We start from the raw sequence: 26,842 nt of genomic DNA, 5'->3' as shown, positions 1-26,842 counted from the left end.
TGAGCCTTTGTCTTCCTTATCTCATTTCTACTTATTCTGCCAAACTCTCTGTATTAATTCCAAGTGGCCTGACCCTGCTTCTATCTCCTGTGCTTTTCCTATGTGCGCTTAAGTAATGACAGAAGTTCCTTGGTCATCCATGAAGATATCTTGCCCCCTTTCCCCAGTTTCTTGCTCATCGGGGTTCATTGTTCTTGAGCCTCAAGGAAGTGATCCTTGAATATCAACTGGTTCTCTTTGACCCTTTTTCCCTGCAAGGTGTGTTCCCATGGAACTGTTCAAAGAAAATCCCTGAAGAGACTAAAGGTAGCTCTGCTGAAGTCCATGATTGTATCTTACTTGCTGCCCTGCTTCCACCTTGCCTGATGCTGAACTCCACAGTCTCAATGGTCACTACAGCCAAGGTTGCCCCCAACCTTCACATCTCCCACAAGGCTTTCCCTGTTTGTTAGTATGAGATTCAAGCAGCACATGATTGATTCCTTGTGGGATCATACACTATCAGGAAATTGTCATTAACATTTTCCAGGAACCTCTTGGACTGTTTGTTCTTCACTGTGTTGATTCTCCAGCATATGTGAGGGTAGTTAAAGTGCCCCACAAGAACTAGTGCCTGTGACTTTGGGGTGCTTCTTGCTGGCTGTAAAAGGTTTCATCCACTTCTTTTTACCTATCAGGCAGCCTGTAGCAAACACCTACAACAGTGTCTTTTATCCAAACCATAAGCTCTTGACTTGCCCATCATCCACCCCAAGACAGAGCTTGATACATCCTAAGTGTTTTCTCATCCAGAGGGAAATTCCACCTATGTGACTTCCTGGCCTGTCTTTCCTAAACATTGTGTAGCCTTTTGTGGCAACATTCCAGTAATGACAGTTATTCCACTGTGTCTCTGTAACCACAGTGCAGTCAAAGGCTGCACACAGATCTCTAGTTCATCCAGTTTGTTCCCCATACTGCATGTGTTGGGGTACAGGCACTTAATAGAAGTATCTGATTCTGTCCACATCCCAGTGGAGGTGCAAAGGGATGCCCCATAGTCCTGTCTATTGATTATGTCTTTGACTGCTTGTGCTTGCTCCAGCTACTGCCTCTTAAGCCTCCTAATGCTACTAGAGTGGTTTCTATTGTTGTCTCCATCCCTACACATTCTCTCTGGCAAGCCTAGCCCTGGCCTCTTTCCAAACTAGTTTAAAACTCCTGTAGTGAGCACTATGAACTCCTGAACTAAGATCCTTTTTCTCTTTGGAGACAACTGAACCCCATTTGTTGCCAGCAGGCTTGGTATTGTATAAACTGACCCATGATCAAAACTCTCAAAACTGTGCTGGTAATACCAGCATCAAGTCCAATTGTTCATCTGCATGATCTTCCTGTTTCTTGCCACATCATTTCCTGCAACAGGCAGGACAGAAGAGAATACAACTTGTGCTTCACATCCCTTGAGCAGTCATCCTATGGATATTCTCAGTTCAGTCAGTGAGAAAAAGAGAGGGTTTTCTAACCAGGCAAGACCCTGGGAAACAGGTGGGAAAGAATGTAAATAATTCTCTGTCTTGTTGTTCACATTGTTTATAGATATGTCTTGCCACAAAGCATCATTCAGAGAGCACCAGTAGTGTGAGACGGTTTTACTTTGAGACCAATGAAATTAGTCTTCACAATGTTCTCTATAAATAGAGTGGTGCATTTGAAATAAATCGGTTTTCTTCTCGCCTTTTCATCTTGGAGTTCTTCTGTTCCCATCCTGCCTCAACGGCGACATCATCCCAAGGCCCAAAGGTCCCTCTTGATTGTCCACACTGTTGTTTATTTAAGCTTCAGGTTTATATAGTTATGGATTGCTCATTCTTCAGCTTCACCAGGTTTTGTCTCTTAGATCCTGGAGGCTATTGCAGTTTTAATACTTATCTCAATAGTCCCAATGTTTTGAACTTGGACTCTCAAACATCCTGCTTATATTGGGTACTCATTATAATGTGGTTTTGTACAGTATACTGTACTGGGAGAAAAGGGCTGAAGCCCACAGGAGAATAAAGTAAAAAAGATGAGTCAATAGATGAGAGAAAAAGGGGTGAATTATTTCTTATTGATAGGTATTTTGCATTTTTTGAAGCATGGAAAGAATGGAATCTTCTGCATTGCCTGGAGTCATAAAGATTCCAAAAGAATAGCAACCTGCAGCAGTGATGGATTTTGGTGAGTGTTATTGGAAGAAAAAAAATTGCTAAATGCACTTCTCAAGTGTCAAAATAAATTTTGACAGTACTCTCAGTAATTAATTTTAAAACTTTTCTTACTGGAAAAAAATTATATTACTCTTCTCTACTTATTAGGTATGTTTTTTAAGATTTTAAGAAAAAAATAAAAAAATTATTTCAAAAAGGAATAGTGTCTAAGAAACACTGATAGTGAAACTAAATACTGATTTTTATTTGGAAAAGAATATCCTTCTAGTTTTCTTATCTGTAGAGGACACTTTTCAAAAGCCATCCAACTTTACTTGTCTTAATATTAATTTTTTTTTAGTTTGTTGTTTCAACAACTAAAATGTACTGTTTTAGAAGGAAATAACTACAAGTGCACTATCACAGGAGTATATTACCTCATTTCTAAAAATGCATGAGTGTCCATTGAAAGCAATTTTGCATATATTCTGTGTCAGTACATTTTAAAAATCCTTCTTCATTTGTTTCCTCTGCTACCTGTGTCATTCCAGCTCGAACATAATGGGCAGAAATTCTAGAAAACTATCAACTTTCTTTTAATTCATAAAGATCTATTTGTACCTTAAAGCCATGACTACAACTTTGATTCTGGACTATGAGGATATAAGAAAGATGTACCACAGTGAACATCTTTAAAGCCCCTCTGAAGGAACATAGATACTGAAGTCAAGTTAGATGTTGTACAATCAACATCCAGCTAAATGTTGTAATTGAGGGGCTGATATTTTTGGTGGCAGTTTCTCCTATTCTATGTGTATATCTTTTTGCTGTCTGGTTTATTTACACAGAATAAAACTTCATTTTGGATAGACTACCCAGAATGTATTTTTTCCTTATAATATCACATTATAATTGTTTTCAGTATTATTCGAACCATTGATGGCAATGTTCTTCACAAGTACAAACATCCAGCTGCAGTGTTTGGCTGTGATTGGAGTCAAAACAACAAGTAAGTAAAAAGTAACACAAAAAATTGACAATATTTAGTATTTTAATTGATTACCAGTAAAGTAACACAAAGTTAGCTAGAATGTGAAATTCACTGTGATAGTGAGCACTGAAATTATCTCTTCCAAAGTAGGATATACCTATAGCAGCTCTCTCTTCCCAGCAGTATATTTCATTGACCACTTTCTTAACTTTCAAAGGAGGATCGTTTTATATTGATGAGAGAAAAAAAAATTATTTAGCTGAATATATAATGGGGGAAAAAAAAGCAGACAAAAAGCAGACATTCAATACCAGGAAAGAGGGGTGTAGATTGGTGTCCTTGTAATGACTGCTAAGGTGAAAATGTAGCAGACAACTAAATACATTGTGATTATTGTAAATTTTGTAGATAATTCCTAATAATGACATGAGAGCTTTTTGTAAAAAAAAAAAAAAATTACAGTAGTTTGATTTAATAATAGTTGTGTATTGGGTGCATAGTCAGACGAGTGCAAATATATTCCCCATGGCAGCTAATGGATCTTTATCAGGTTTTTTCTGATTTAGTTTTTTTAATTGGATTATTGGTAGCTGCATCTTGAAGAGATGAAGGAGAAGCAAAAATTTGCTATTAAAAAAATTGCAAATTGCACATAGTATTTTTTTAAAATTTAAAAAAGCATTCATCAAAGAATTTTGCTGCTTTTGTTTTGCAGAGATATGATAGCTACTGGTTGTGAGGATAAAAATGTTCGTGTTTACTACTTGGCAACCAGCTCTGATCAACCACTGAAAGTTTTTACTGGACATACTGCAAAGGTGTTTCATGTACGGTGGTCTCCTCTCAGAGAAGGAATCCTCTGCAGTGGGTCTGATGATGGGTGAGTATTTCTGAACTATTAGAAAACTTAAACCTCAAGCAGGACTATTGGAGAAACTTACATCTTTACTTGTAATGGTGTTGCCAATACTTAATAATTTAAATGTCTGCCTTGTTCAGATCCATGTTTCAGCTTTGCTTTTAGCTTTATGTAGTATTTGGGCACAGGATCATTATCTAAAATTGTCACAACTGCTGTGGTAGTGCAAGTTTCCATATGCTTTCATAAAAGTAGGGTCAATGCCTGATACTGTTACTGCAAGGAATAGCACAAGGAGGATACCACATTACATCTGAAGAAACAAGTGCAAGGCCTGCTCTTATTTGATATTTTTCAAAAGTATACATAAGTAGACTCTGTAGAGAATTTTAATGAGTATTGGATAATTCTGTATTTTGGTTTGGTGCCATTGCTTTTGAGGGAGAACATGTCAGTGCATGGTAAGCTGGAGGAAACATTTTTCTATGATTCTAAGCTGTAGCGATCGCGGGTCTCCAGGATGGTTTGGATGGATGAGAGATCTCTGAAGTCAGGTCTTAGAAAGTGTGGTTTATTAAAAGGGGGGAAGGCCCTGCTTGGAGTTGCCAGGTGCAACTTGTGGCAGGCCCAGGGAGAAAGGAAGAAGGAGAGGGAGGGAGCGAGGGGTCCAGGTGAGGGTCCCAGGGGAAGATCCAAGAGAGTGTCCGGTCCCTCGGGCACACCTTATCAGGGGGCTTCAAGGTGGGCTGGAACAGGACTTGGGCCAATGGGGTCACAGATACCTGATACTTCAGGGGAGGGTCACAGGTGTGGGATGAACCATACATTGGGGGTGAGACAGAGCATTCCATTTGACCTTTGGAGCTATCTGCAGGTAAAGGGCATTGTTTAATCAGAAAGGGGGATTGCTTTCAGCCTGGCTATACTATTGTTTTCTAGTTATTTAGTAGTCAAGGTTTGTTATTTCAAATCGAGTTCTCATCTCAATGTCTGTATTTTCCAAATCTTTTGCCAGGCAATCATATTTATAAGGTTTTCCCATTTCATCTTCCCCAACACTAAGCTACTTCCCTGCAGAGTATACAAGATATTTTTGTAAGAGACATTTTGTAATGTTTGGAATATTGGCTTCTATTGCTTTCCCATCATCATTCATTAGATGTTTATGCTTGAAGCAAAATCTATTAGTTTATAGTGTAGTAATTCATGACAGGAGACAACTTGATAGCAAACTTCTTGACAATAAAATACATTGAACGGGACTGGCCCAAGAATTGAACCCTGAGGAGCATTGCTGCTGACCAGTTGCCAGCCAGATTTAACCCTTTTTCACTACAACTCTTTGAGCCCTGTTGTGATGCAAATAAACATTCTGATAAATTTGAAGCTTAAAATATTGCTGAAGTAGAGAGATAATTATATTTCAATAGGTGATCTGATGTAGATTGTTCTCTTTTATCCTGTTTCAGTACTGTTCGGATATGGGATTATACACAAGATGCTTGTATAAATGTTCTTAGTGGACATACAGCTCCAGTACGGGGACTGATGTGGAATCCTGAAATTCCTTACCTTCTAATATCTGGCAGTTGGGACTATACAATTCGAGTCTGGGACACAAGAGATGGAACATGTTTAGACACAGTTTATGATCATGGTGCAGATGTGTATGGTAATATCTTTCAAATTTTGTTTTATTTCTGTATTGAAATGCATTCTAATATGTTTTGAAATTTATAAAGTAATTTAATCAAACAGGTTATTAGATAAACTTATTTGACTACATTTTTAAATATCCCCTCTACTAGGATTAACGTGTCATCCTAGTCGTCCATTTACTATGGCATCTTGCTCTCGTGATTCCACTGTGAGACTCTGGTCATTGACACCTCTTATAAACCCTCTACAAATAAATATCTTAACAGACAGATGTTGGGATGACATTATCAGCAATACAGGTAGGCAAATTATATAAGCCATTGTTTTAATTTTCTTTATGTTAATCTTCCTATTCCTTTTTATTTTAATTTCATTTATAACTCTTTGTGTGTGTTAGATCGTGCTGTGGAGTCTGGAGCTCCTCCTTTGCTGTGTGGTAAAGTTTCCAGGGATATTAAACAAGAATTGGAAAAATTGTCTGGAAGTCCTCAAGGAAAAAAACTAAGGTGGTTTTCAGAATTTTTTTCTGTAAGTATTCTGCAAATTAGGGATGTTGTCAATGTGAATGACTTTCTTTTCTGAAGTCAATCTCCAAAATTGAGAGTTCTTTTTTCTCTACCATTTTTTTCTCTCTTTCTTGAAGGGAGCTTAGAAAATAGGCAGAAATAAGTTCATTTCTTAACAGGTCGGCATATAAAAATGTCCATGATTGAATTGTTTGTCAGTTGTGAAAAACAAATTTCATTAATTTAGCATTGCAAAAAAAGAAACCTGCTTTTTGCAAAGTTAAATTAGTGAAATAATATTGTTTTCTATAGCAAAGGTTAATTTGACAGCAATTTGCTATTGAAGAAAACGAAATTATGTGTTTATTCAAACTGCATTAGAGTTTTTAAAAGAACACCCTCATTACTAATAAGTTTTGAACTGCCCCAGTGTCTGTGCCCAAACTGCTCTTTATGCTTTAGGAACTGTAGATCCAGATGACCTGTGCCTCAGTATCCATCTATTGGCTTTTCTCCATTGCAAAGTAATATTTTCTATAAATTGCTGCAGCCTGTCAGTGCAAATGAGTTAAAAAATATGGAGTCCTGTGAGTTCTTACCTGAATAGGAGCTGCACTTGAGGTACAAGGACAAAATTACTTGGAACTACAGGTTCTACTACTATTGGAACTTTTGTCAAACACTGTTGTAATTTAAATCAAAACACTCATCTAAAAAGACCTAGTTCATCCAAAATATTTGGTTTGAGTTCTAGCTACATTGAAGTGTATAATTTAGAAATTATGAAACAATATTTCTCAATTTCAAACAGACATTTTCTCTTTTGTTAAAAATATATTTATGGAATTCCTTGTTTTACAGAACTTATAAATTTTGATTTCTGTTGTTGATTTGACAGTAAAACTATTTTAAGAATATTATGATTTTCCAAGAAGAAAAGCTTTTTTGATCGGGTATGGTCAGTGCTTTTTGAGTCCAGAAATTAGGTATTGTGCTAAACTATGAGGAGTCTAATAAGAGTTTGAGTGGACAGAAAAATGAGAGAGTAATCTCTTTTTTTTTTTTTTCGGGGGGGGGGGGGGGGGGGAGGGTGGGGGAGAGGGGTGGGAGGGTGAGGTTTCCCTAGTAGGATTTTATGCTTTTTACCAGCTCAGAAATAATTGGACTTCTAAACTTGTGATTCTGTTATTCTTAGAAAAGCTTCTTCAGTGTTAAAAACTGTTGTCCTGTTTCTACAGAAGGGTTGATTCAAAGGCTAGACCAATAGAAATGCTTAAAGTTTATTTTAAAAAAGTTATTTTGTGCATATCCTGTTATACTATATGCGTCTATTTTAAGATTTACTATTAAGGTAGTAAACCCAGTTGTAACAGTAAAGCCTTGAAGCCCTTTTCTACCTGGCCCATGCCTTTGTTTTACAGAAAGTAGTAAACAAGTCCTGGGTGAGCTCCTGCATGGCAGCAGCTGACTGTTGGTTTGTGCCAGCAGTAGACACAAGATAGCTTGTATTTATTTGAGAGCAAAAGGGAAAACGAATGGCTCAGCTATGAGCCCTCAGCTATGTCCGCACATAACCAAGTACGTTCAGGGATCTCACTGTATCTGTACAGCCTTCAAGAAGACTGAAGGACTTGTAGTCTCTTGAACTAACTCATGTTTTCATAATAAAGGTTCTAATACTGAAATTGCATTTCTTGGAGTTGACTGATGAATGTTTTCCAATATCTTTAGAAGTTCAAGTTTCTCTCTTGAACATAACTGTAATAAAACTCTTCTTCTCTAACAATTTTAGCCTCCAGGAGGCAGCAAAAATTTATGGGATTTGGTTGCTGTAATAAAGGGACAGGACGACAGTTTGCTTCCACAAAACTACTGCAAAGGAATTATGCATATGAAACACCTCATTAGATTTAGATTGGTAAGTGAAGCGCAAACAGTATGTGAAAATGGTTGTTAGTCCATGTAGTATTTCACTATTTAAAAATAACATTCAATGCTTTACAAAAGGTCACAACTTCATATCCAAAGATATTTGTGTAATACCAGTTCTTCACTGCAATATTGGTCTTTCAATAGTATCTAGCTGAGTCTGTGTGACTTCATCCATACTCAGTGTTAAAATCCTAGGTTACAGTTATTAACTAGAAAAGCATTTTTCAAAACAAAAGCAATTGCAAGTAATTATCACTACAGTTTCAGCTATGAAGCGATTTGCCTTGCCTATTATATACATTGTATTTTTATGTTCAGTAAAGTCAAATTATTTGTTTGTATAAACATGAAGTGTGTTCAGTATGTTCAGATGCACAGATAGAGGAATTAATGTCTGAAAATGAGGAAGAGTCAGCAGAAATATGTTCTGTAGCTCTCTGGAAGAAGGAATGGCAAGAAACTGTCCTTAATACAGATATGCAGCTTAAGAGTGACTTGGATGAGAAAAGGAAAATCAAGTACTAGGCCACAAATTTATTAGTAGCTGCATTTATGAATATGCAACCAGATACACAGTTTGTGTGGAATATGAAGATTCATCATTCTGTCAGGAAGTTCTTAGGAGTACTAAAGAATCCCATACTCCAATGACTGGATTGTAAATAGAGGAAAGATGATCTACTGGTATGAATCAGGGAATGCACTTTCCAGCCCCAAGGCTAATACTTGCCAGGTATCACCTGTTGTTTGCTGTTACATGCTGTCTCTTTTGTAAAATCACGGGCTCTTTTAGAGTGTCCTATGTTCCTTATGACTCTCAAGCGATTAAAGTTTATTAGTGTTGTTAACTGTAATAATAGCAGCTGCTCTGCTAATCCTATGAAACTCTGTGTGTGTGTCCATGTGAACAAAAAACCAGTTTCCTCAGCCAGTTAGCCTGAGAAGACATTAAATATTGACTTCTGCATTGCCAGCAGTCTGTTTACCCCTGCAAAATGATTTCATGCATTTATAACTCCAGTGACCTAGAGTAACTACAGTAATTGCTGGTCATTCTGTGTACCTGAATTAAGTGTTCACATTAATTAAAAGCATTTTTTGCCCTTCTTGCTGACACAATCTTGTTTGAAAGCTTTGAGAGAAAGTATGGGGTAGGGTAATGCTGACTGCTTGTTAAGGACTGCTAATACTCTCCTTTCCTCAGGAAACTAAATAATGGCACTGCAGCACCTATACATTTCAGGATGAAGTAAGGATGCAGAGCGACTCTGTTTTTTCTGGTTTTAGTGAACAGAGAGGATGCATTGGAGACCTTAGCATGTAAATAATAAAAATATAGAGGTGCTGAGAAAAAAAATTAATATAGTATGTTTTTTAAAAAAAATAACAGATTCTTGGGAGCTGCCATTGGTCTATGTGGCAGTTCACTTTGGTGAAGAATGTTCAAAATTCGTTCTCCATCTTCCATATACGGTACTGCATAGTCATGAATAACCAAAAGCCATCACTGTGCTTTGATGATAGAATTCAACTGAGAAATCTTGAAATGGGAATCTCCCTTTGTTGGTTTTTTTTTTCCTGTACATATAATTCTGTTGCCACCTGTTTCTCAGACTCTGCCAGATGAAGAAATTTAGTCTTATCTTCCCAACTAATGTAAAAATTGCAGAAGTTGGGAATATAAATAATTTTTGGCCATAAGGTTAATCAGATCACAGAGCTTGTTGTCTAATAGTTAAGCCTACTGTCTTTGTTATTCCTTTGTATGAACATTATTATAATGGTAATATGTACAATTTTCAGCTCTGTATGGTTTATGTTCACAATTTTTTTTTTTAAGTTTCAAAATATCGAGATTTTTATGAGGGACATCTGGATGAATGACTATTATATATGAGAATAAAAAAAATAATTTATTATAGGAAGATAATTAATGAAAATGTATATGAACAATAAAATATTAGCACATTTACTTTAACAACATGAATATAGTTCACTGTAATCTCATTGAAATCTCTTTCAATTAGCCTTTTTGCTAAAGAATTTTTTTCTTAAATTGTAACCTTTATATTCTGCTGTAATATTTAGCAATAGTTCATTCTTAAGGAAACTTTTTTTCATTACAGAAAACTTCTTAATCTTTTTTTTTTCCCCCTCAGTCCAAGGCACAAGAACTGACAACAGTAAAGATGTCTAAATTTGGAGGTGGCATTGGTGCACCAAGCAAAGAGGAAAGACTCAGAGAAGCTGCAGAAATACATTTAAGATTAGGACAAATTCAGCGATATTGTGAGCTAATGGTAGAACTTGGAGAGGTAAAATATCAGAACACTATTGAAGAATAAAAAAATATGAAGGTTTCTGAAAACCAGCTACCCTAGCAAAGATGGGGAGGCAATGAATGGGTCACAAGTCCCCAAAAAAGTAATCTTGTTCCACTTATTTTTAACATATGCAGTGTAAAGCATAACTCATTCCTTATTTAACTCTTGACAAATATATTTTTAACAGAAGAAAAGTTACACTAGTTTAAAATATGGCCGCTTCTCAAATGAAAATTATCAAGTCAATTGTATTACTGCTTTCTTCTAGTGGGACAAAGCTCTCTCAGTTGCACCTGGTGTGTCAATGAAATATTGGAGGAAGTTAATGCAAAGGTAAGTTAATTAAAAGGTGATGGCAAATTGTAGCTTCAGTTCATAAAAGGACACAGACAAGTAGGAAGGATGGATACTATTACCAGATATACTTGTTACAGCGTTCTAGTGATGTTACTTTTTGTTCAGTAAGCTTTGGGATAGAACTGTGAAGGATTTCAACAATAACTTTGTGTACAAGAATCAAAGGGTTGAACATAAATTGCAACTTTATAAACTCTTTAGGGGCAGTATTCACAGTTTGTAAGTCTGGAAAGGCAGATGGTTTTCAGTGAACTTTATTCAGCTTCATCTAACACCTATCCCATGTAATTAAGTTTGGAGATTGTTCATATATATGGTTCTTTCTTGTTTATTTATTCATTTGTTTAATTAGGAGAGCTGATCAGTTAATTCAGGAAGAAAATGATGATGCCATCCCATACTGTATAGCTATTGGAGATGTGAAGAAACTGGTTTCTTTCTTTACTTCAAGAGGTCAGCTTAAAGAGGCTCTGCTTGTTGCACAGGTATTACTACATATATATCAGTGTGGGAGATGTATTTAGCTCTTAGCTTGTAATTCAGAGTATGACATGCATATTTAAAAGGCAAAATAGATGAATAATGATGCCCTAGTCTTTTTTTCCATGTGGTATAGACCAGTTTTTATACAGAAATCATAAGGAGTTGCCTCATGTTTACAGATTTAAAGCCTAGTTCTTCTAAACTGCAACCAAATGACCCTAATGAAACGGATGTGTTCAATTTCAATTGAAATAGAACCTGATTTTCAACGGCTGGTATTGCCATTAACATCAAATTCATGTAGGATTTGATTTCTCTTGAATTTCTACTGAGAAATCATCTTTGTATTTTAGCTAAATAGCTGAATAATGTACAGAATGTAACTTTGACACATGCTTAGATTGTTTTGAACTATAGTTCTAAACTATAGTGTTTGAACTTTAAAGCAAGTTAAAGCTTCATAAAGATCTTGATTTTTCATGTAAGAGAGATATTGCAGAGCTACTACAATTCATAGAATAGTCTTTGTCTCAAAGGTTTAATAAAATAATAATGAGCAACAAAATGCCAGGATTTACCTTCCCTTGTAACTGAGCCCTGAGGTTTAAGGCTGTTATCCCAGCTACATCTTAAAGCATGTGAAACAATTAAAAAAAAATCACAGAATCAGTTAGGTTGGAAAAAATCTCTGAAATCACTGAGTCCAACCCTGGACCAACCACCACTTTGTCAACTGATTTCATTTTAACCCACACTGATCTCTTTGTATTTAATATTAGAAATAAATTATTGTCAGATACAAAGAAAAGTTCACCGTAAGCCACTAGATGCAAAATCTTTCCAGATTTGCTGGTATACCTGCTGAGAAGTATCTATGGACTTCATCCTTCCCTCAGAGCTGCTTGCTTCTTGGGGTGTAAAAATCAAGGTTGTAGCCTTCACCATCCATTATATCCAAATGCTGAAGAATCTGGCACAAATGCATAGGAAGGAAGAAGTCTTTTGCTTCAGTAGAATTCTTGTATGGCTAGAGAAAACTAGCTAGCTAAATCTTAGCTATGAATAAGTTCATTAGTTTAAACATTCAAACATTTTCTTTGTTATAACTGGGACTTAGAAAGTTTTTTATATATCTTAGATTATTTTTATTGTTATAGAAAAATTTCATTTCATCTTCAGTTTGAATTCTGCATTAATTAATCTATATTTTATTCACTTCCAGGCAGCTTGTGAAGGAAATATACAGATGTTACCACTCTCCACAACAAGTGGAACTTCAAATTCTGGTGGAAACAATACAGATGATTATAATGAGTAAGTTGTTCTAGTTAATAACTAGTTTAAACCGCATTTTACTGTAGAGTGTAAAGTCATTAAGGGTGATAAAGCATAGTGGTTTAATTTGGCATCAGCAATGTACAGTTCAACAAAGTATTTCATCTTCTAGTACCTAGTTAGTAGTTACTAACTACCTGATGCTACACTAATTCCCCTATTGTGCTTCCTGGAACAAAATGGATTTTTCATATGCATGTATTATAATTATAAATGTCCATCACTTGCTCAATATGTAAGATGCATTCCTGTGCACTAAAATATATAGCATATGAACTGAGAACTTCTGATGAGTAAGATTTAGATTAACAAGTATCTATGATCCCCTGGTGTAACACATAATCTCTGGAAACTTTGCTGTTTGTCAGCCGTGAAGGTTCTGATAATGTAAAATAAAATCAAACTAAGAGAGTAGGTTTAGATTAGATATTAGGAAAAAGTTCTTTACTGTGAGGCATTGGAACAGGTTGCCCAGAGAAGCTGTGGCTGCCCCATCTCTGGAAGTATTCAAGGTCAGGTTGGATGTGGCTCTGAGTAACTGAGTCTAGGGGAAGGCATCCCTGCCCATGGCAGGAGGCTTGGAACAGAATGATCTCTAAGGTCCCTTCCAACACAAGCCATGTTATGATTCTATGATTCTCATTGTCCATGCTCATAAAAAAACCCCAAATATGCACCTCTCATTGTCTAGAACAGCGCTCAAAAACCTGAATTACATTATCAGTTTTAGTAACAAAAATAGTTCGGAGGCTGTGTAGTTACTTCATTTACATGAGCAGTTTTTGAGCAATTAGAGAAGTACTAGTGTCAAGTTTACAGGTGCAGATTAGATATCCTAATATTTGATTTTCCTTATGTCAATCTGAAGAGGCATTTCCTACTGATGTAAACTTGGGGAAACTGACCCACCTCAGTACGCAGCAACATAAGAAGCGGATGAAGTTCAAACAGATTGCATTTTTCAAGCTACTAGTGTCATTATCTGTGAGCCAAATATAGCAACTTCTAGGGTACAGAAGCAAATGTGATGAATTTTACATAAATTAAGACCCAAGGCACTCCAGCCTTGAAGTGACCTTGCAGAATTCATTTTTTGTTCTTGCAGTCTCCTGCAGAAGGTCAGTAAAGAACTGGCAGATTGGTATTTCCAGGACGGCCGTGCAGTGCTTGCAGCATGTTGTCATCTGGCTGTTGAAAATATAGAGGTAATTTTTTTTTCTTTAAGGATGAAAAAGCCAACATTTACTTCCTTTCCACATCTCTACACATGTTTTAAAATTTATGTATGACATTCTAAAATGGTATTTGGCATTTGATTTTTTTTTATATTTATGGAGAGTTAGGTAGTTATAATATTAAAGTTAGTAGCAGAACTCCCTTGATTCTATTAAATTCAAGGTTTCTCTTATGCACATATGGTAGCATGTTGCTGCTGAATTTTACTTACAATATCTTGTTATATTAGACAATATAAGATATTTAGTTATCTTAGATATATACATCTAAGCGTTACTGTTTATGATGACCCAAAATACCCATTCAGAACTGTAAGTTATTTTGCTAAAAAAGATGCAGTCATCCACCTTGAAGAATTTGCAGTCTAAAATAAGAAGTAAATAGGAAAAAAAAACAGCCCTCAGCAGAAAAATAGAACTGACATATAGGAAACATTTTATTATGTTTTTTATTTGCTTGTAGTTTTACAAATTGTTTCTTTTTCTCATTTTATCTGGATTTCGTTGTTGCTGAATTAACATGTTTTTCCTCCTCTATCCCCCCAAATAAATATAATTCCATCCCAATGATCTATTCTGAGAGAAACTGAGAATCAGTTAATTCCTATATTTCTAAATAGGCATATTTGAAGTTGTTGTGTAGTAGTCTCATAGGGTTTGACATTCTGCTATGGCTACCAGTAATTATGCTCAGAGAGAGGAAGAACAGGACAATCTTTCCTGTTTTCTGGGGTTTTTGAGTCTCCTTTCATTGAAAGAAAGGGGAAAATACACACTCTGAATGCTAGTGTTCTTAAGATTAGATTGAATTCCTAGCATGCATTTTAGTTATCGTATTTGTGTGATCTTTTTAGTTGAATAAAGGAAGATTCTGCTAAAGGAAATCTATTTGGTTGTTTAAAAACACATTAACACATGGTGCATAATTATTTACTCATTCAAGAGACTCAAATATATATAGTTGAGTTTAACTATTGCATATTTTGTCCTTCTGTAAAAAGTGTCATAAGTGAATATCATATGCTCAACATGAAGAATGCCCAAAACTTCTTATGTCCCTTAACGATATCATTTTTTCATTGAGCAAGCTTGCCATGGCAAAGCTGATTCGTGGAAATGAACTGGAGCTGGCAATCAGTGTGGGTACTGTCTTGGGAGAAAGTGCAGCACAAACAACACATTATGCCCTAGAATTACTAGCAAGAAAATGTATGGCAGTAATAACATGGTAAGAATTCCTTAATCCAAAAAAGATTTTTAAAATTTTCTCCCTGACAAAGCAATCAAGGTGTTTCATTGTGAAACTTTTGTAGAGATCAAACCACCATAGAAAGGGAGAATAAAAATTGCTGCTTGAATAAGAATTGCTATATTAGACCTTTGAAGTACATAGCATGCAAATGTTCTGTTTTAATCTCAAAATATATTCTGTATGCATTGTAAATGAGAGAGGAGTCATTGTCAGAGTATGAAACCCACTGAAAAAAAACCCTAGCTACTTGGGCAATAGGTAGCTTATGAAGTCCTAGTTTGTACTGAGTAAAAAGAACTGCTTCAAAAAAAGTAAGGCTAGAATTGAGTTAAAAAGTTAAAAGGAAGAGCTCAATGATATGTGAAGTGATTTTTAAGTACTTGATTGAAAAATATAAAACTATGAGTCTGAGGAATTATCTTCTAATGCTGTTAGGAACACAAGACTCCTGCAAAGATTTAAGGATGAAATAGGATTCTATTTAATTCTGCAGAAGTAACTTCTCTCTTGCATATAGGGGAAGCCTTTTGTGGTAAATTTTCTTTTCCTCGTTGTAATGGTTATACTTGGAAGAATACAACTTCTTGTTTTTTATCTAACAATGGAAAAGCAGAAAACCTTTCTAAGATGTATTTGGCAGCAGTATAACTAGTTTGTAATTAACATTTCACAGAAAATGTGTACTTAAAGAGTTAAAGATCAGTTTTTTATCCACAGTTAATATTTGCTAATGTATCTAGAGGTAGCCTGGGAGGAACATAGTGGAACTCCTCTCTACAGAACATTTAGCTTTCATTAGACAATGAAGCATTGTAGAAAAAGATAAAATATGAAACTGGAGACTTGCTGCTTTCATTTTGCAGTGGTTTTGCATGTCTGCATTGCACCAGTCTTAATAGGGTTGTTTTGGCAACCCCATCTGCAGCTTTTAAGGTGTCTGAAGCTCCTTCTTTGTTAAGGGTGATTTTTATGTAGCCTCCAATAGGAAGCACTGGATGTGGAGTTAAAAAAACAGTGTATATTTTTTCCAGTTCCATAACAAAAGCTTGTTCTGATCTCAGGGCTGTAATTAGACCTTATAATGGTATGGCATTCATGTTTATGTCCATAAAGGTTCTGTAAACTTACACCATGTGTACACTGAATTCTACATGGTGATAAAGTCTATAAGTGATACAATTTTTAAATGGTATACTGCATATTGCCCAAGTATTCATCTGGATTTTTCAATGGGTTTCACACGTTGTGCTAAACACCTTGCAACCCTGAATTTGGATTTTCAGCCATTGCAGCATATTTTTTTATATTCTGTAGGAAAAGATCAGAGATTCATGAATCTCTTTGTTTTGTAATAAAGAGATTTTCTCACAGCATAATCCCCTTGTTGAACTGCACTCATAAGATCATGTATAGGGAAGCTGGAGTTCAAGGGTCTCTGATATTTGAAGGGCTCCCTTTTTTGTTTTTACTGGTTGTTATGCTTAGGGATGTCTATCAGAGACATTTCACTGTAGAAAAGCACTTAATTGTAGACAGCAAAAGGAATACCGGAAGGATCCTGATGGATTCATAAAGAAATCAGTTACTGGTGGAATGTTGCTTGGGTTTTGGTTGGTTAGTTTTAGAAATGCTGTAGAATATAAAATCAAGCCAAAAATTATTTAAAACTAAACATTTATGCACTTTCCCAAATCTAGAGACTTGAGAAAATGTGTGAGTGTTTAAGGACACATTTTTATTTGTATTTAACACCTAAATACTGTCAAAAGCAACTTTCTACTGTTCAAAAAGCTAGTCATATTTTACCTGAGATACTGAGCTCTGAAAATGTAAACTCAGCCACCTCATTTTGATCTTTATACTCAACAGTGTTTTCAGTTTGATTCTTAAAAATCATTCCAGATTCTTAAAAATAATTTCGGTTAGCACAACTTGTAGGCCATTATCTTCTTTGAATTTTTTTTTTTTCCAAATGAACATAGGATTTCAGTTTTTTGACAATTTCTAATCACTTAGAAAATGTTTAAATTGTTTATGAAGATTAGTACATATGAGTGAGTGATCTTGAAAATAGCTTAAGAACTTGTGAAATATCCTAGATTCTGAAAGAATGCTTCTGTAACTTGGAAAAGTGGCTATTGCACATTAATAATATCAGTTTTTCTAAAGACCTTTTGGCATGAGTTTCTTTATGCTGTCAGAAGGCATAAAATAGAAAGCTGTTTTTTTGTTTTTGCTGTTAAAGTCAGTTGCCTGAACCTTAGATTTGCTGCTGTAGTTTAATTATTTTCTATCAGATATTTTCTTTGTAAAATAATACAAAATTTCATTGAATACTGTTTCAATATCTTCCTTTTAGCTTCCCATCACTTGGATACAGGTATTTTGCTTTTTTGGAGAATGTTTAAACTTAATTTTCCCATAATAAAGTCACAAGCTTTTCAAATTTCTTTAAGTGTCCTAATTTTTCATTGTGATTAATACTTGAAAGTGAGATAGAAAGCAGTTGCAAATAATGGATAATAGCTTACTTGAACATTTTTAAGCTAAGGACCATATTTTGGAAATCCAGAGGAAATCAGTAGGATTTTTGCCTTACAGAGGGGCAAGTCAGTTTTGAGGTTCACAGGAGAAATGATGTCTGCATGAATAGAAGAGTCACAGACTAACCAGTCATTAAAACTTAAATAGAACAATATCCAAATAATTTCCTAATATTATATGTTCCCTTCAGCTGTTTGTTGTATGAAGGATAAGGTAACAAATGGTAAAAAGTTTAGGAAAATGTGAGAAATGTCAGTTTGCTAAAATAATTTTCCTTTGAGAAGGATGAAAATAGGTATCACACTTTTTTTCCCATATAATCTCTCTATTTCAATGTCACATGAGCGCCAAGCCATTCTGGATGACCGAGAAATGTCCTATGTTGATGTCATGAAGCTTTAGAAGCCTGGAATTTTGAGGATGGTTTCATGACACAGAAGCACATTATCATCTTATCTTCTCTCAAGTTAGAGGGTTCCTACTCTCCTTTCCCATCCCTGCTCACATATTCTTCCATTTCACTTTAAGATGGCTCTGAGGCTTAAGAATTGGACAGCTGTTTAATTCAACCAACTAAAGCAATAGAAAAGTAGTGAATGACTTTCCCAATAAGATGAATAATTAAGACTCATTTATTGAACAAAAATAGACTTAGAGACTGAGCTTGCTTCTGCACTTCTCTGGAAATAGTATTTTTTCAGTAAACTCTTCTTTTATAAAGAGTGTAAAAGAGAAAATCGTTTCCTTCTATTACAAACCATCAAGAGTAACAATATGTCATCTTTTGTTTGTGCAGGGATTTAGCAGTTGATCTTCTTATGATGATTCCTGATAATAAACTGCAGTTAGTAAAACTATGTGCTTTTTATCCTGGATGCATAGCAGAAATAAATGACCTGCATGAAAAGGTACAATGTAAAAGAATTTACCTGAATCTAATAAGGTTTTGTGTTGATTTATTTACTAATTTCAAAAAACATAAGCATATATAAAACCTGGGATGAATTTGTCTCTACTGTCTTATATGTGACATATTCTTTTCTCCTCTATTAGTCTTTGTTGGCTTTATTTTCAGTATTGTAAAATACATTTAATTCTTAATTTCTATCCTTGGTGCAGTCTTTCCCTGACACATATTACTTTCTGAAGTAGCTCATGATTATCAGAATTACCTGTCAATATGATTTATAACCTACTAGATGTGCAGCCTAATCATGTTTTGGCAGATCAACTTTCTGTAGTCTGAATTTTTTAATTTCTATAATGTCCATAAATGCCCCCTTTCCTCTTCAGCAGCAGAAAGGTCTGCTTTGGTTGTACTCCCTTAGGGTGCAACTCAGACTGCACATTTATTAAACAGTAGTAAAAATGTCACAAAAACATTAGTAATGAAAATTGGTACTGCTTAAATTAAAGTTACAGAGCCTTTTCCAGCGTTGCTCTGTTCTAGATGACTTTCTTAATGTGCATTATATGCAGGTATGTCTTTCAAGGACTCCTTCAGAGAGAATTTTTTCTTATTGTTGTGTGCAAACATGAGTATTTCTCAGCGTCTAGAGAAGTGTTAGAACATTTCAGTAATTTTCTGGCAAAATATTTGTTTTCTAGTGTAATCTTCCTGATGTGGAAGAATGTATGCGAGTGGCAGAGACAATGCAGGCAGATGGGGATGTATTTGAAGCAATGAAGTACTATCTGTTAAGCACAGAACCTGAAAAGGCTCTCCCTGTTGGGATTCAGTATGTGAAAGGTAGGTAGTTGGATGAAGAACAAATTTAAAGCAAAAGTCATCTGTATAACTTTCCTCATGAGATATTTTTCTTTTTATTTTTCAACAGAACAATTGTGTGGCTCAGATTGGACTTTAGATTCAGTCTTTCCATATCTTGATCTTTTAAGTTACATACGGACTGAACAGTTAATGTTGCCTAAGTGTAGTGAGTGAGTATATTTTCCTGACTTAGAAAAGTGGGACTTTCCTTAAAGGAATCTTTCCAATTGTATATATATAAGTGCACTCCGTTGGTATAATTATTTTTTTCTTTAACAGAAGAGGGACACAAAAAAAATTCCAGCAAGCATGTTTGTTTCCAGTCTGGAGAACAGAATGTGGACTCTCCCAAATTATGAAGGTTTAGCAAGAAAAAAAAAAAATAGATATTTTACTGCTTCTTTCTCTGTGGAGTATTTACAGTGTGTGAATCAATATTGGTCTTCAATGTGAAGAGTTTCACTTTGATCAGCTCTGGTTTCAGTTTGCTGAAGTGATATCACAAATCATGTGGGCTTTTATGTCAAAGTGTTAAGGAACATTGGGCTGTCACTCTCAGAATTAACTCTAAAATAGTTGGATAGCTCTGGTTCACCTTTACGGTGGATGGTTGCAGCTAGGCCTAGGTGCCTACACAAGTATACGTGTGAAGAATGAAAAGGAGAAAAAAGTTGGGGAAATTTGGTGAAACTGAAATCTACACTAATATTTGGGGCAGTTTTATTTACATTTAGAGTTATCACATTAAAAGGTCTGAGTGATGTTGTTTGTGTAACTATTTGATTGTGCTTAAAAATTGTGTTGTATATGCCATTTACATTTTAATAATAGAGATCAATATGAAGCAGATGGAGTCTGTTTTAACAAGTCCATGACACAGAAAGTAAGCGTAATTAGCAAACATATATTCTTCACAAAAGGTGGATGGATAAATTAGGTTTTAAAATTATAACATGAATATGAGCTTGTTTAATGTTTTTCCAAATGCTTGCTGATTTTCACGATTGATACTTGTTCATTTATAGATTTCGGAATGAGTTGCTGATTTTGTGTGGTTACATTGGTGCTTTACTTGCTATCAGAAGACAGTACAATAGCATTGTACCTGCACTCTATGAGTATACAAGGTAATACTGTGTCATTAACTCTGAGTAATCTCAGTCCTTATTATGACATATACCATACATTGAGCCCACTTCTTCACATCCCATCCCAAAAAATTAAAACATGTCTTTCCTCTTAGCTATCCTCATGTCTGAAACTTGGTGAGAGGGTTGGGAAAAGGGAAAAGGAGCATTTGTTTGTTGTTGGTTTGTTTTTTCCTTTTCTGAACTAAAGAAATAACAAGATGAAATACAAGTTTTTACAGAAGGCCTATGCTGATAGGGATATTGTTAGACTAGTAACAAGCAGTCTTTGAGACTCCGTGATACTTTTGTCTGTAAGGTTTTCAATTGCTTATTATGTAAAGAACCACAGAACAATACTGATCAAAGTTTCCTTCTTGGATTTCCCAATATCTTCAAGACTCACAGATTTTTAGTTTCTGGCCCATCTTAAACTGGACACTTACCTGCTTAAGGTAGACAATTTATATGCTTAAGCAGAACATTTTTAAGATATACCAACACAAATGAAAGATAGCGGAATTAGGTCAGGTAGTAACTGCCCCCTATATTATATTTTGATAAATAAAAAATACATCCACTGCAAGGGCTTTGAAACTGCTTCCTGCAAGTGAAACAAGGCTGTTCCAATGTATGTGTTGAACCATGTTTCTCTACTTGCATTTTTACCATATGTGGTACATGCAGGCAAAATGGATCCTTAATTTTAATAAAGTTGACAATATTAAGAAATAAAAACACATAATAGAGTGGCCTCAAGTTAAAAAAAATACAGCAAATTAAATAAGGTGTAAATGGGGATAATTAAAATAAAATTTAAATCTAAAATCTAAAGCTATGCTTCTGTAACTTGTATGAGTATTACTGAAGTTTAAAATAGTGTATATTGTGAAGGATCAATTTATTTCCATAGTTATTCCATATCCAATCAGAAATAGTTTTATTTTACTACTGTCTATCATGTTTTGCTTCTAAGAAAATAGTCATTATTAGGATTAATTTGGACTTTAATTACTTGAATTCCTTTTCAGTCAGCTTTTAAAAAGACGGGAAGTATCTGTACCTTTGAAAATTGAACAGCTTTCTGAAGAATTAGATGCATGGAGAGCTTGCACACAATCAGACAAGTAGGTGGAAAAATATAAAATTACCATGAGTAAGACTAGCAGTATTTAACTATTTCATTGTAAATTTATTCCCTTTGTAAAGTCTGAATATCACTGCTTTGTGGGTCTTAAGTTCTAACACAAATTAGGAAGCGAAGTTGAAACCAAATTTCTTTTATGTTCCTAGGCCTACGGATGAGTTGCCATGCACCCCACCCTCTGAATCGCAGAGAGCGCTGTATTCAGTACTTGTCTCGCGAATTCAGGGGGAGCCTCTGAAAGGAATGGTTGGGCCAGACTGTGTCACTGGATCAAATCTTCCTAGTCATTCAGATGTTCATACCTCTTGTTTGACAGGGCTAAAGATCCAGGTATGGTTTCAGAGAGCTGAAGTATTCTTTCTTGCTGATAGCACTGGTTACTTGTGAGGTTGCCATAAATCAAAGGTCCCTCCCACCATTTGGCTGGAAAAAGGTTTACCCCGTTATCACAGGAGTAGAGTTAAAGGTGACAGGCAGTGACATTTGCTACATAAGAAAGGCTATATAAAGAATTGTCCAATCAAACAGTTGTCATTTCCCAAATCCAAAACATTTAAATTTTCATGTGAAAGATTTCCTTTGCCAAATGTTGTGTCCAAAGTGCATGCATCTTACTGGCTACTCCCTCACCACAGCTTGAATGAAAGCCAGGAAATTATTTGTCTTCAACCACATACTAATGTTCTTCTGATTTTGATTTTTATCGCTATGGAAATGCATACTATAGAACTTGGAATTCATGACTAATTAAATCCAGATATTGGAAGACTAAATATTCAAATATATTTGTTCATCATTTACATTGAGTTTTATGATTAATATTCATTAGTCCTCATAACACCTCTTTAGCATATCTTGTTATTTTTAATAAAGAGAAAATTGAAAGATTCTGAAATCACTACTCCTGACTCCAGACAATGCCTCAGTGTGAATTTACTTTCCCATGTGATGCTGAGTCGGTTTCCTCTGTCCAGTGTAAGATGTCAGCCCAAAGATTATCAGGGTGGTTTAGGGACTAAGAGGGATGGATAGTTTTCTGACAAAAATTGGAGCTTACTAAATGCTATTGGGTTTTTGAGGTAAACAAAATTCTCAACTGCTCACCATCAATCTAAGAAAACTTGCTCTCAACACTTCCAGATTAGATCAGTGGTCTCTGTCTACGGCTGTAGTCCCAACATTTGCTAACAGCCATGTAAAGCTGCCAATGTTATAGTGCATTCAACAAGAATAGCAAATATGGTGTCACCGGCTTGTCATCTACAGGATCCTTATTTCTGGATTAGCATACATTAGGAGTCATGGCTTTCGGCATGCAGATCAGCTCAACAATCAAAATCAGTTAATACTAAAGCAGGGAAGCCTACTTGTATGGGTTTACAAGTTTTACATAGTAAGTTTGGAGAGCATAACTCTTTAAGAAAGCACTGAAATTGAACTGCAGCTTTGAGAGCAGATTTTGTCAAAATAATAAATTAGCAAATAGCTCTTTTTCCATCACATGAACGAGTACTTTGTCCTTTTCATAGTGAATATTTCAAATAATTCTGTAGACTGTATGTAGACTCTGTTTTCAAGTAATTCATGGAGACATTATATTGAGGTTTTTTTTTTTGTGGGTAGGAAAAAGCACAGATCAGTAGAAATAATGACAGACATGAAGAAAAATGCTTGTTACCTCAGTTTCTAATTCAAACTAAATTTAACTCTGGAATAATTGACAGGCATATATAAAATAACAATAAAACACATCAAACTAAAAATTAAAATATTATGAAATGTTGGGTTGACAGGTTTGGGAACATAAGTGCCCTCAATTCATAATATATCACTGTTATCAGAGTTTTAAGTGAGTGGGAAAAATATAGTGGATAGGTCTAAACAAGGTTTTTATGTTCTTCTGAGATAAAATGTGCTTTTTGTTGTGGCTTTTACACAATCCATGTATAATTTCCTTTTCTCTCCCTTCCCAAACATTTTTACTTTACAGGGTCCTGTGTTCTTCCTTGAAGATGGAAAATCTGCTGTTTCACTGAATGATGCTTTGATGTGGGCCAAAGTGAATCCTTTTTCACCATTAGGAACAGGAATACGACTTAACCCATTTTGATGAGGTGTTTCCTCTGTACTTTATAGTGCTTAAAATAACACTCTGGGAGTTAATGCTGATTTAACCTTGATTGTCAAAGGACAGAAAGGTGGTAGTTGATTCCTCCTGAAGGTCAATTACTTGAACTTTGAAAATTTTAAAATGAGAACAAAAGGATTTCTATACAAATGTTTGTTGAGAATCCAAAGAAAAAAGTTATTTGATAATCCAAAGAAAAAGTCCTAATTTCATATATAGCCATGTCATTTTTTTAGTAAGAATATTGTCATCAGACAATTATTTTTGTCAACTCTGTGTGAATAGATGCTTTGTAAAGTAAGCAACTGTCTACATATTACCAAAATATTGATAGCAAACTGTGAAACCCATAAACTTTCTTCCAAATATATAATCATAGAATGACTTTATTGACAGCAACTCCGACCATTTTTTTAGAATGACTGGAATATTTTGGCTGTGTCACACTGTCCCTCTTTTTGATTTGAACTAATTTTTACACACAGTATTCTATAGCAAAAGTAAAATTTAAAGAGTAGGTGTTTTTTTCATCCACTTGTAATTGTGCTTTAATAGCAGTTCAACTAGAAGGTCACTTATGTTTTATTTAGACTACCTATGTTTTGTTTAGATCATCTATTTTTTATTTATTTATTTAGATTTTCTAGATTACAAAATTGTATTTTCTAATAGGATCATATTTGGCAACATTCCCCATTATACTTTCACCAGAGGCTAAAACGCTTTATAAACTTTTTTTGCTTTTTTTAACAAAGGCTTTGTATAGAACAAACAGCATATTTATTGAAGTAATTTAATTATGCTATGTACATTTTAAAAGCTTGTTTTCTCTTTACATTTTGTATTAGTTATAAACATGCATATAATATGACAGACCAGAAGTAAGTACTTGTGCATATATATTTTTTTTTACTAAATCTGCGCTTAAATGGAAAAACAGTTATGGCAATAGAAAACTAAAAATATTTAAAATTTAAAGCTGTGTATAGTATGGAATTTAATTATAAGGCAAATATTATACTTATTACTCTTATTAATAATTCTTAGAATTGCTCACCTGTAGAAAAGATGCCTTGGTTACAATACTCTTTATTAGCTTAACTGATGGTACATAAGCAGAAATCTACTTTATCTGTTCTTACATTTTTTGCTGCTGCTTTAAAATAACTTTTAATTTTTTTTTAAATTCCTGATAGTTACATGAAATATAAAGAGGTTGCAATTTAAAATTGGCAGAATTATTTCTATAGCAACTGTTGTAAAACTGGAAATCGTATTAGGTCTCTATTTAGCTGATCCTATCAGAAAAAGCCTCAAGGTATAGGTAAGCCTTGCCCTTTAACTATAGAAGTAACAATACCACCAGGCTGGGAAGGTGGGAAGGAGATTAGAAATAAAATAAAATTCTGGGTTGTTTTTTTTTCCCTCCCTCTTTAAAATAGTAAAATTCCCGCTGGCAATGTTCTAGAGTATTATTACAGGGTTTCTGGTGTAAGAATATATTGGGTAGAGGGAACACAGCTGTTTTGTACCCTAAAAACTCCATTTTTGTACGTATTTGGGTGCTGGAACCGAATCTTTTACTTCCTGCAGGTATTCTTTGAAAATGCTTTTCATTTGTTTACTTCATGGAGTTTGCAGAAGAAGAATTCAGTTTCAGAAGTTAAAATTCATAGTTTTTGAAAGAATTTTCCATCAGTCACTATCCGATCTTGTTTCTGTCAAATGAAAGACCATCTGTCTTTTAGCACATAGATCGTACAACCTGGTACGTAAAAGTTGTTGATACAGAGGTGGAGAGCAAACATGAGAACTGAACATGCAGCCCCATCACTGAGGATTGGGATCTGAAGCATTGACTCAGCTGCCATTCTACTATATTTAAAATCTTTTGTTGTATCATAACGATTTTTACTAGTATTTCACAGTTAAAATATCTTAAATATGTAGTATAACTGCATCAATGTGTTGCACATAAATTGTGCCTTAACATGGAATTTCGGGCAAATATATTCCCTCTAAATTACAGAGTGAGGGTTAAGAATTCTTTCCTTATTAAAATACAAAAATTAAGTCAAAGGACATTTTCTATATTTGGGATCCATCAGGTAACAGTCATTGTGAATAACATGAGGTTGCATTTTCCTTGAAGTTGTTTGTATAGTGGGGAGTGAGGGGAATATGCAGAAAAGGTTGTAATTGTGTCTGCTGTTACAGCTGTGGTTGCAACTGTCAACTGGTTCATAATTTTTAATTTCAGTTTGCTAATATGTAGCTTCATTGTCTAGTACAGCAAGTCAAATACAGGTATCTCCCCCTTAATATTAAAGAATACTTTGTCTTCAAAAGACTGTTTGACTCCTCTGTAAAAGTCATATTTCCGTTTAAATGAAAAAACACATGAAGCTACAAAGCTAGTGCTTTCCAATTACTATAAAATCTCTGTTATGTCAACATCCCTGCAAAACCAAGCCCATTGTTCTATGGAAATAATCTGTCCAACAGTACCGACATGTTTATAAGCTTAAGAGACAACTTCATTGGCAGCTGCAGTCTGAGATAGGAGATTTGGCACTTTAAACCTGTGTTGTGGGCTGGAATGATGCGCTGTTTGTTCCACCCTGTGCAGGGCTCCAGCCAGGCTGGGCCAGTAACGTTGCACTGGCCATGGCCAGAGCCGAGCGTCCCCACAGGCCCAGGAGAAGCACAAGGAGAACCTTGTACTCCACATGCTTTCTCACCTGCCAGTGCAGTACCTCATGTGGGTCTCTGGAATACTTTCAGCAAGCCTACAGGATTTCACTTTTGGATTTCTTTCCAGAAATGACATATAACACTACTATTTTTTTTTCTCTGAAAATGCCTTGGAAAACTTTTTAACTGGTTCATTAACAGTTCATTTAGTAAGGGCCAGTGCTCTTACCTGGGTCACTGTTTGCTTCAGATTCTGGTTCCTAACATTTATTTCACATAACATTTATTTCACAGTAAGAATTCAACCCATCAAAGCCACATTGGAATAGG

The 26,842-nt window shown here is 35.0% G+C and overlaps 1 protein-coding gene across 10 annotated transcripts in view; it reads left to right on the top strand.

Moving 5' to 3' along the window:
* WDR17 (WD repeat domain 17) overlaps window positions 1-26,166 on the top strand; it is a 59,377-nt gene extending 33,211 nt beyond the window's left edge. For 8 of the 10 annotated variants that reach the window (XM_068187048.1, XM_068187044.1, XM_068187045.1 and 5 more), the window contains 21 exons: window positions 2,117-2,199; window positions 3,091-3,177; window positions 3,875-4,039; window positions 5,488-5,690; window positions 5,827-5,976; window positions 6,075-6,205; window positions 7,976-8,101; window positions 10,275-10,430; window positions 10,708-10,772; window positions 11,149-11,281; window positions 12,502-12,593; window positions 13,720-13,819; window positions 14,938-15,077; window positions 17,461-17,481; window positions 18,442-18,553; window positions 19,254-19,395; window positions 19,484-19,586; window positions 20,442-20,543; window positions 21,575-21,670; window positions 21,837-22,020; window positions 23,681-26,166. In XM_068187048.1, the coding sequence (XP_068043149.1) occupies window positions 2,117-2,199; window positions 3,091-3,177; window positions 3,875-4,039; window positions 5,488-5,690; window positions 5,827-5,976; window positions 6,075-6,205; window positions 7,976-8,101; window positions 10,275-10,430; window positions 10,708-10,772; window positions 11,149-11,281; window positions 12,502-12,593; window positions 13,720-13,819; window positions 14,938-15,077; window positions 17,461-17,481; window positions 18,442-18,553; window positions 19,254-19,395; window positions 19,484-19,586; window positions 20,442-20,543; window positions 21,575-21,670; window positions 21,837-22,020; window positions 23,681-23,800 (2,511 nt within the window). In that variant the 3' untranslated portion in view covers window positions 23,801-26,166. Of the gene's footprint in view, window positions 1-2,116; window positions 2,200-3,090; window positions 3,178-3,874; window positions 4,040-5,487; window positions 5,691-5,826; window positions 5,977-6,074; window positions 6,206-7,975; window positions 8,102-10,274; window positions 10,431-10,707; window positions 10,773-11,148; window positions 11,282-12,501; window positions 12,594-13,719; window positions 13,820-14,937; window positions 15,078-17,460; window positions 17,482-18,441; window positions 18,554-19,253; window positions 19,396-19,483; window positions 19,587-20,441; window positions 20,544-21,574; window positions 21,671-21,836; window positions 22,021-23,680 lie in introns of those variants that run through there. The other 2 variants (XR_010998060.1, XM_068187042.1) reach the window with 2 other exon arrangements.
* Window positions 26,167-26,842: the final 676 nt, after the last annotated feature.

The sequence above is a fragment of the Anomalospiza imberbis genome, chromosome 4 (assembly GCF_031753505.1).
Source record: "Anomalospiza imberbis isolate Cuckoo-Finch-1a 21T00152 chromosome 4, ASM3175350v1, whole genome shotgun sequence".
In the NCBI taxonomy this organism is placed as follows: domain Eukaryota; kingdom Metazoa; phylum Chordata; class Aves; order Passeriformes; family Viduidae; genus Anomalospiza; species Anomalospiza imberbis.
This window is presented reverse-complemented; position numbering and strand designations above follow the sequence as displayed.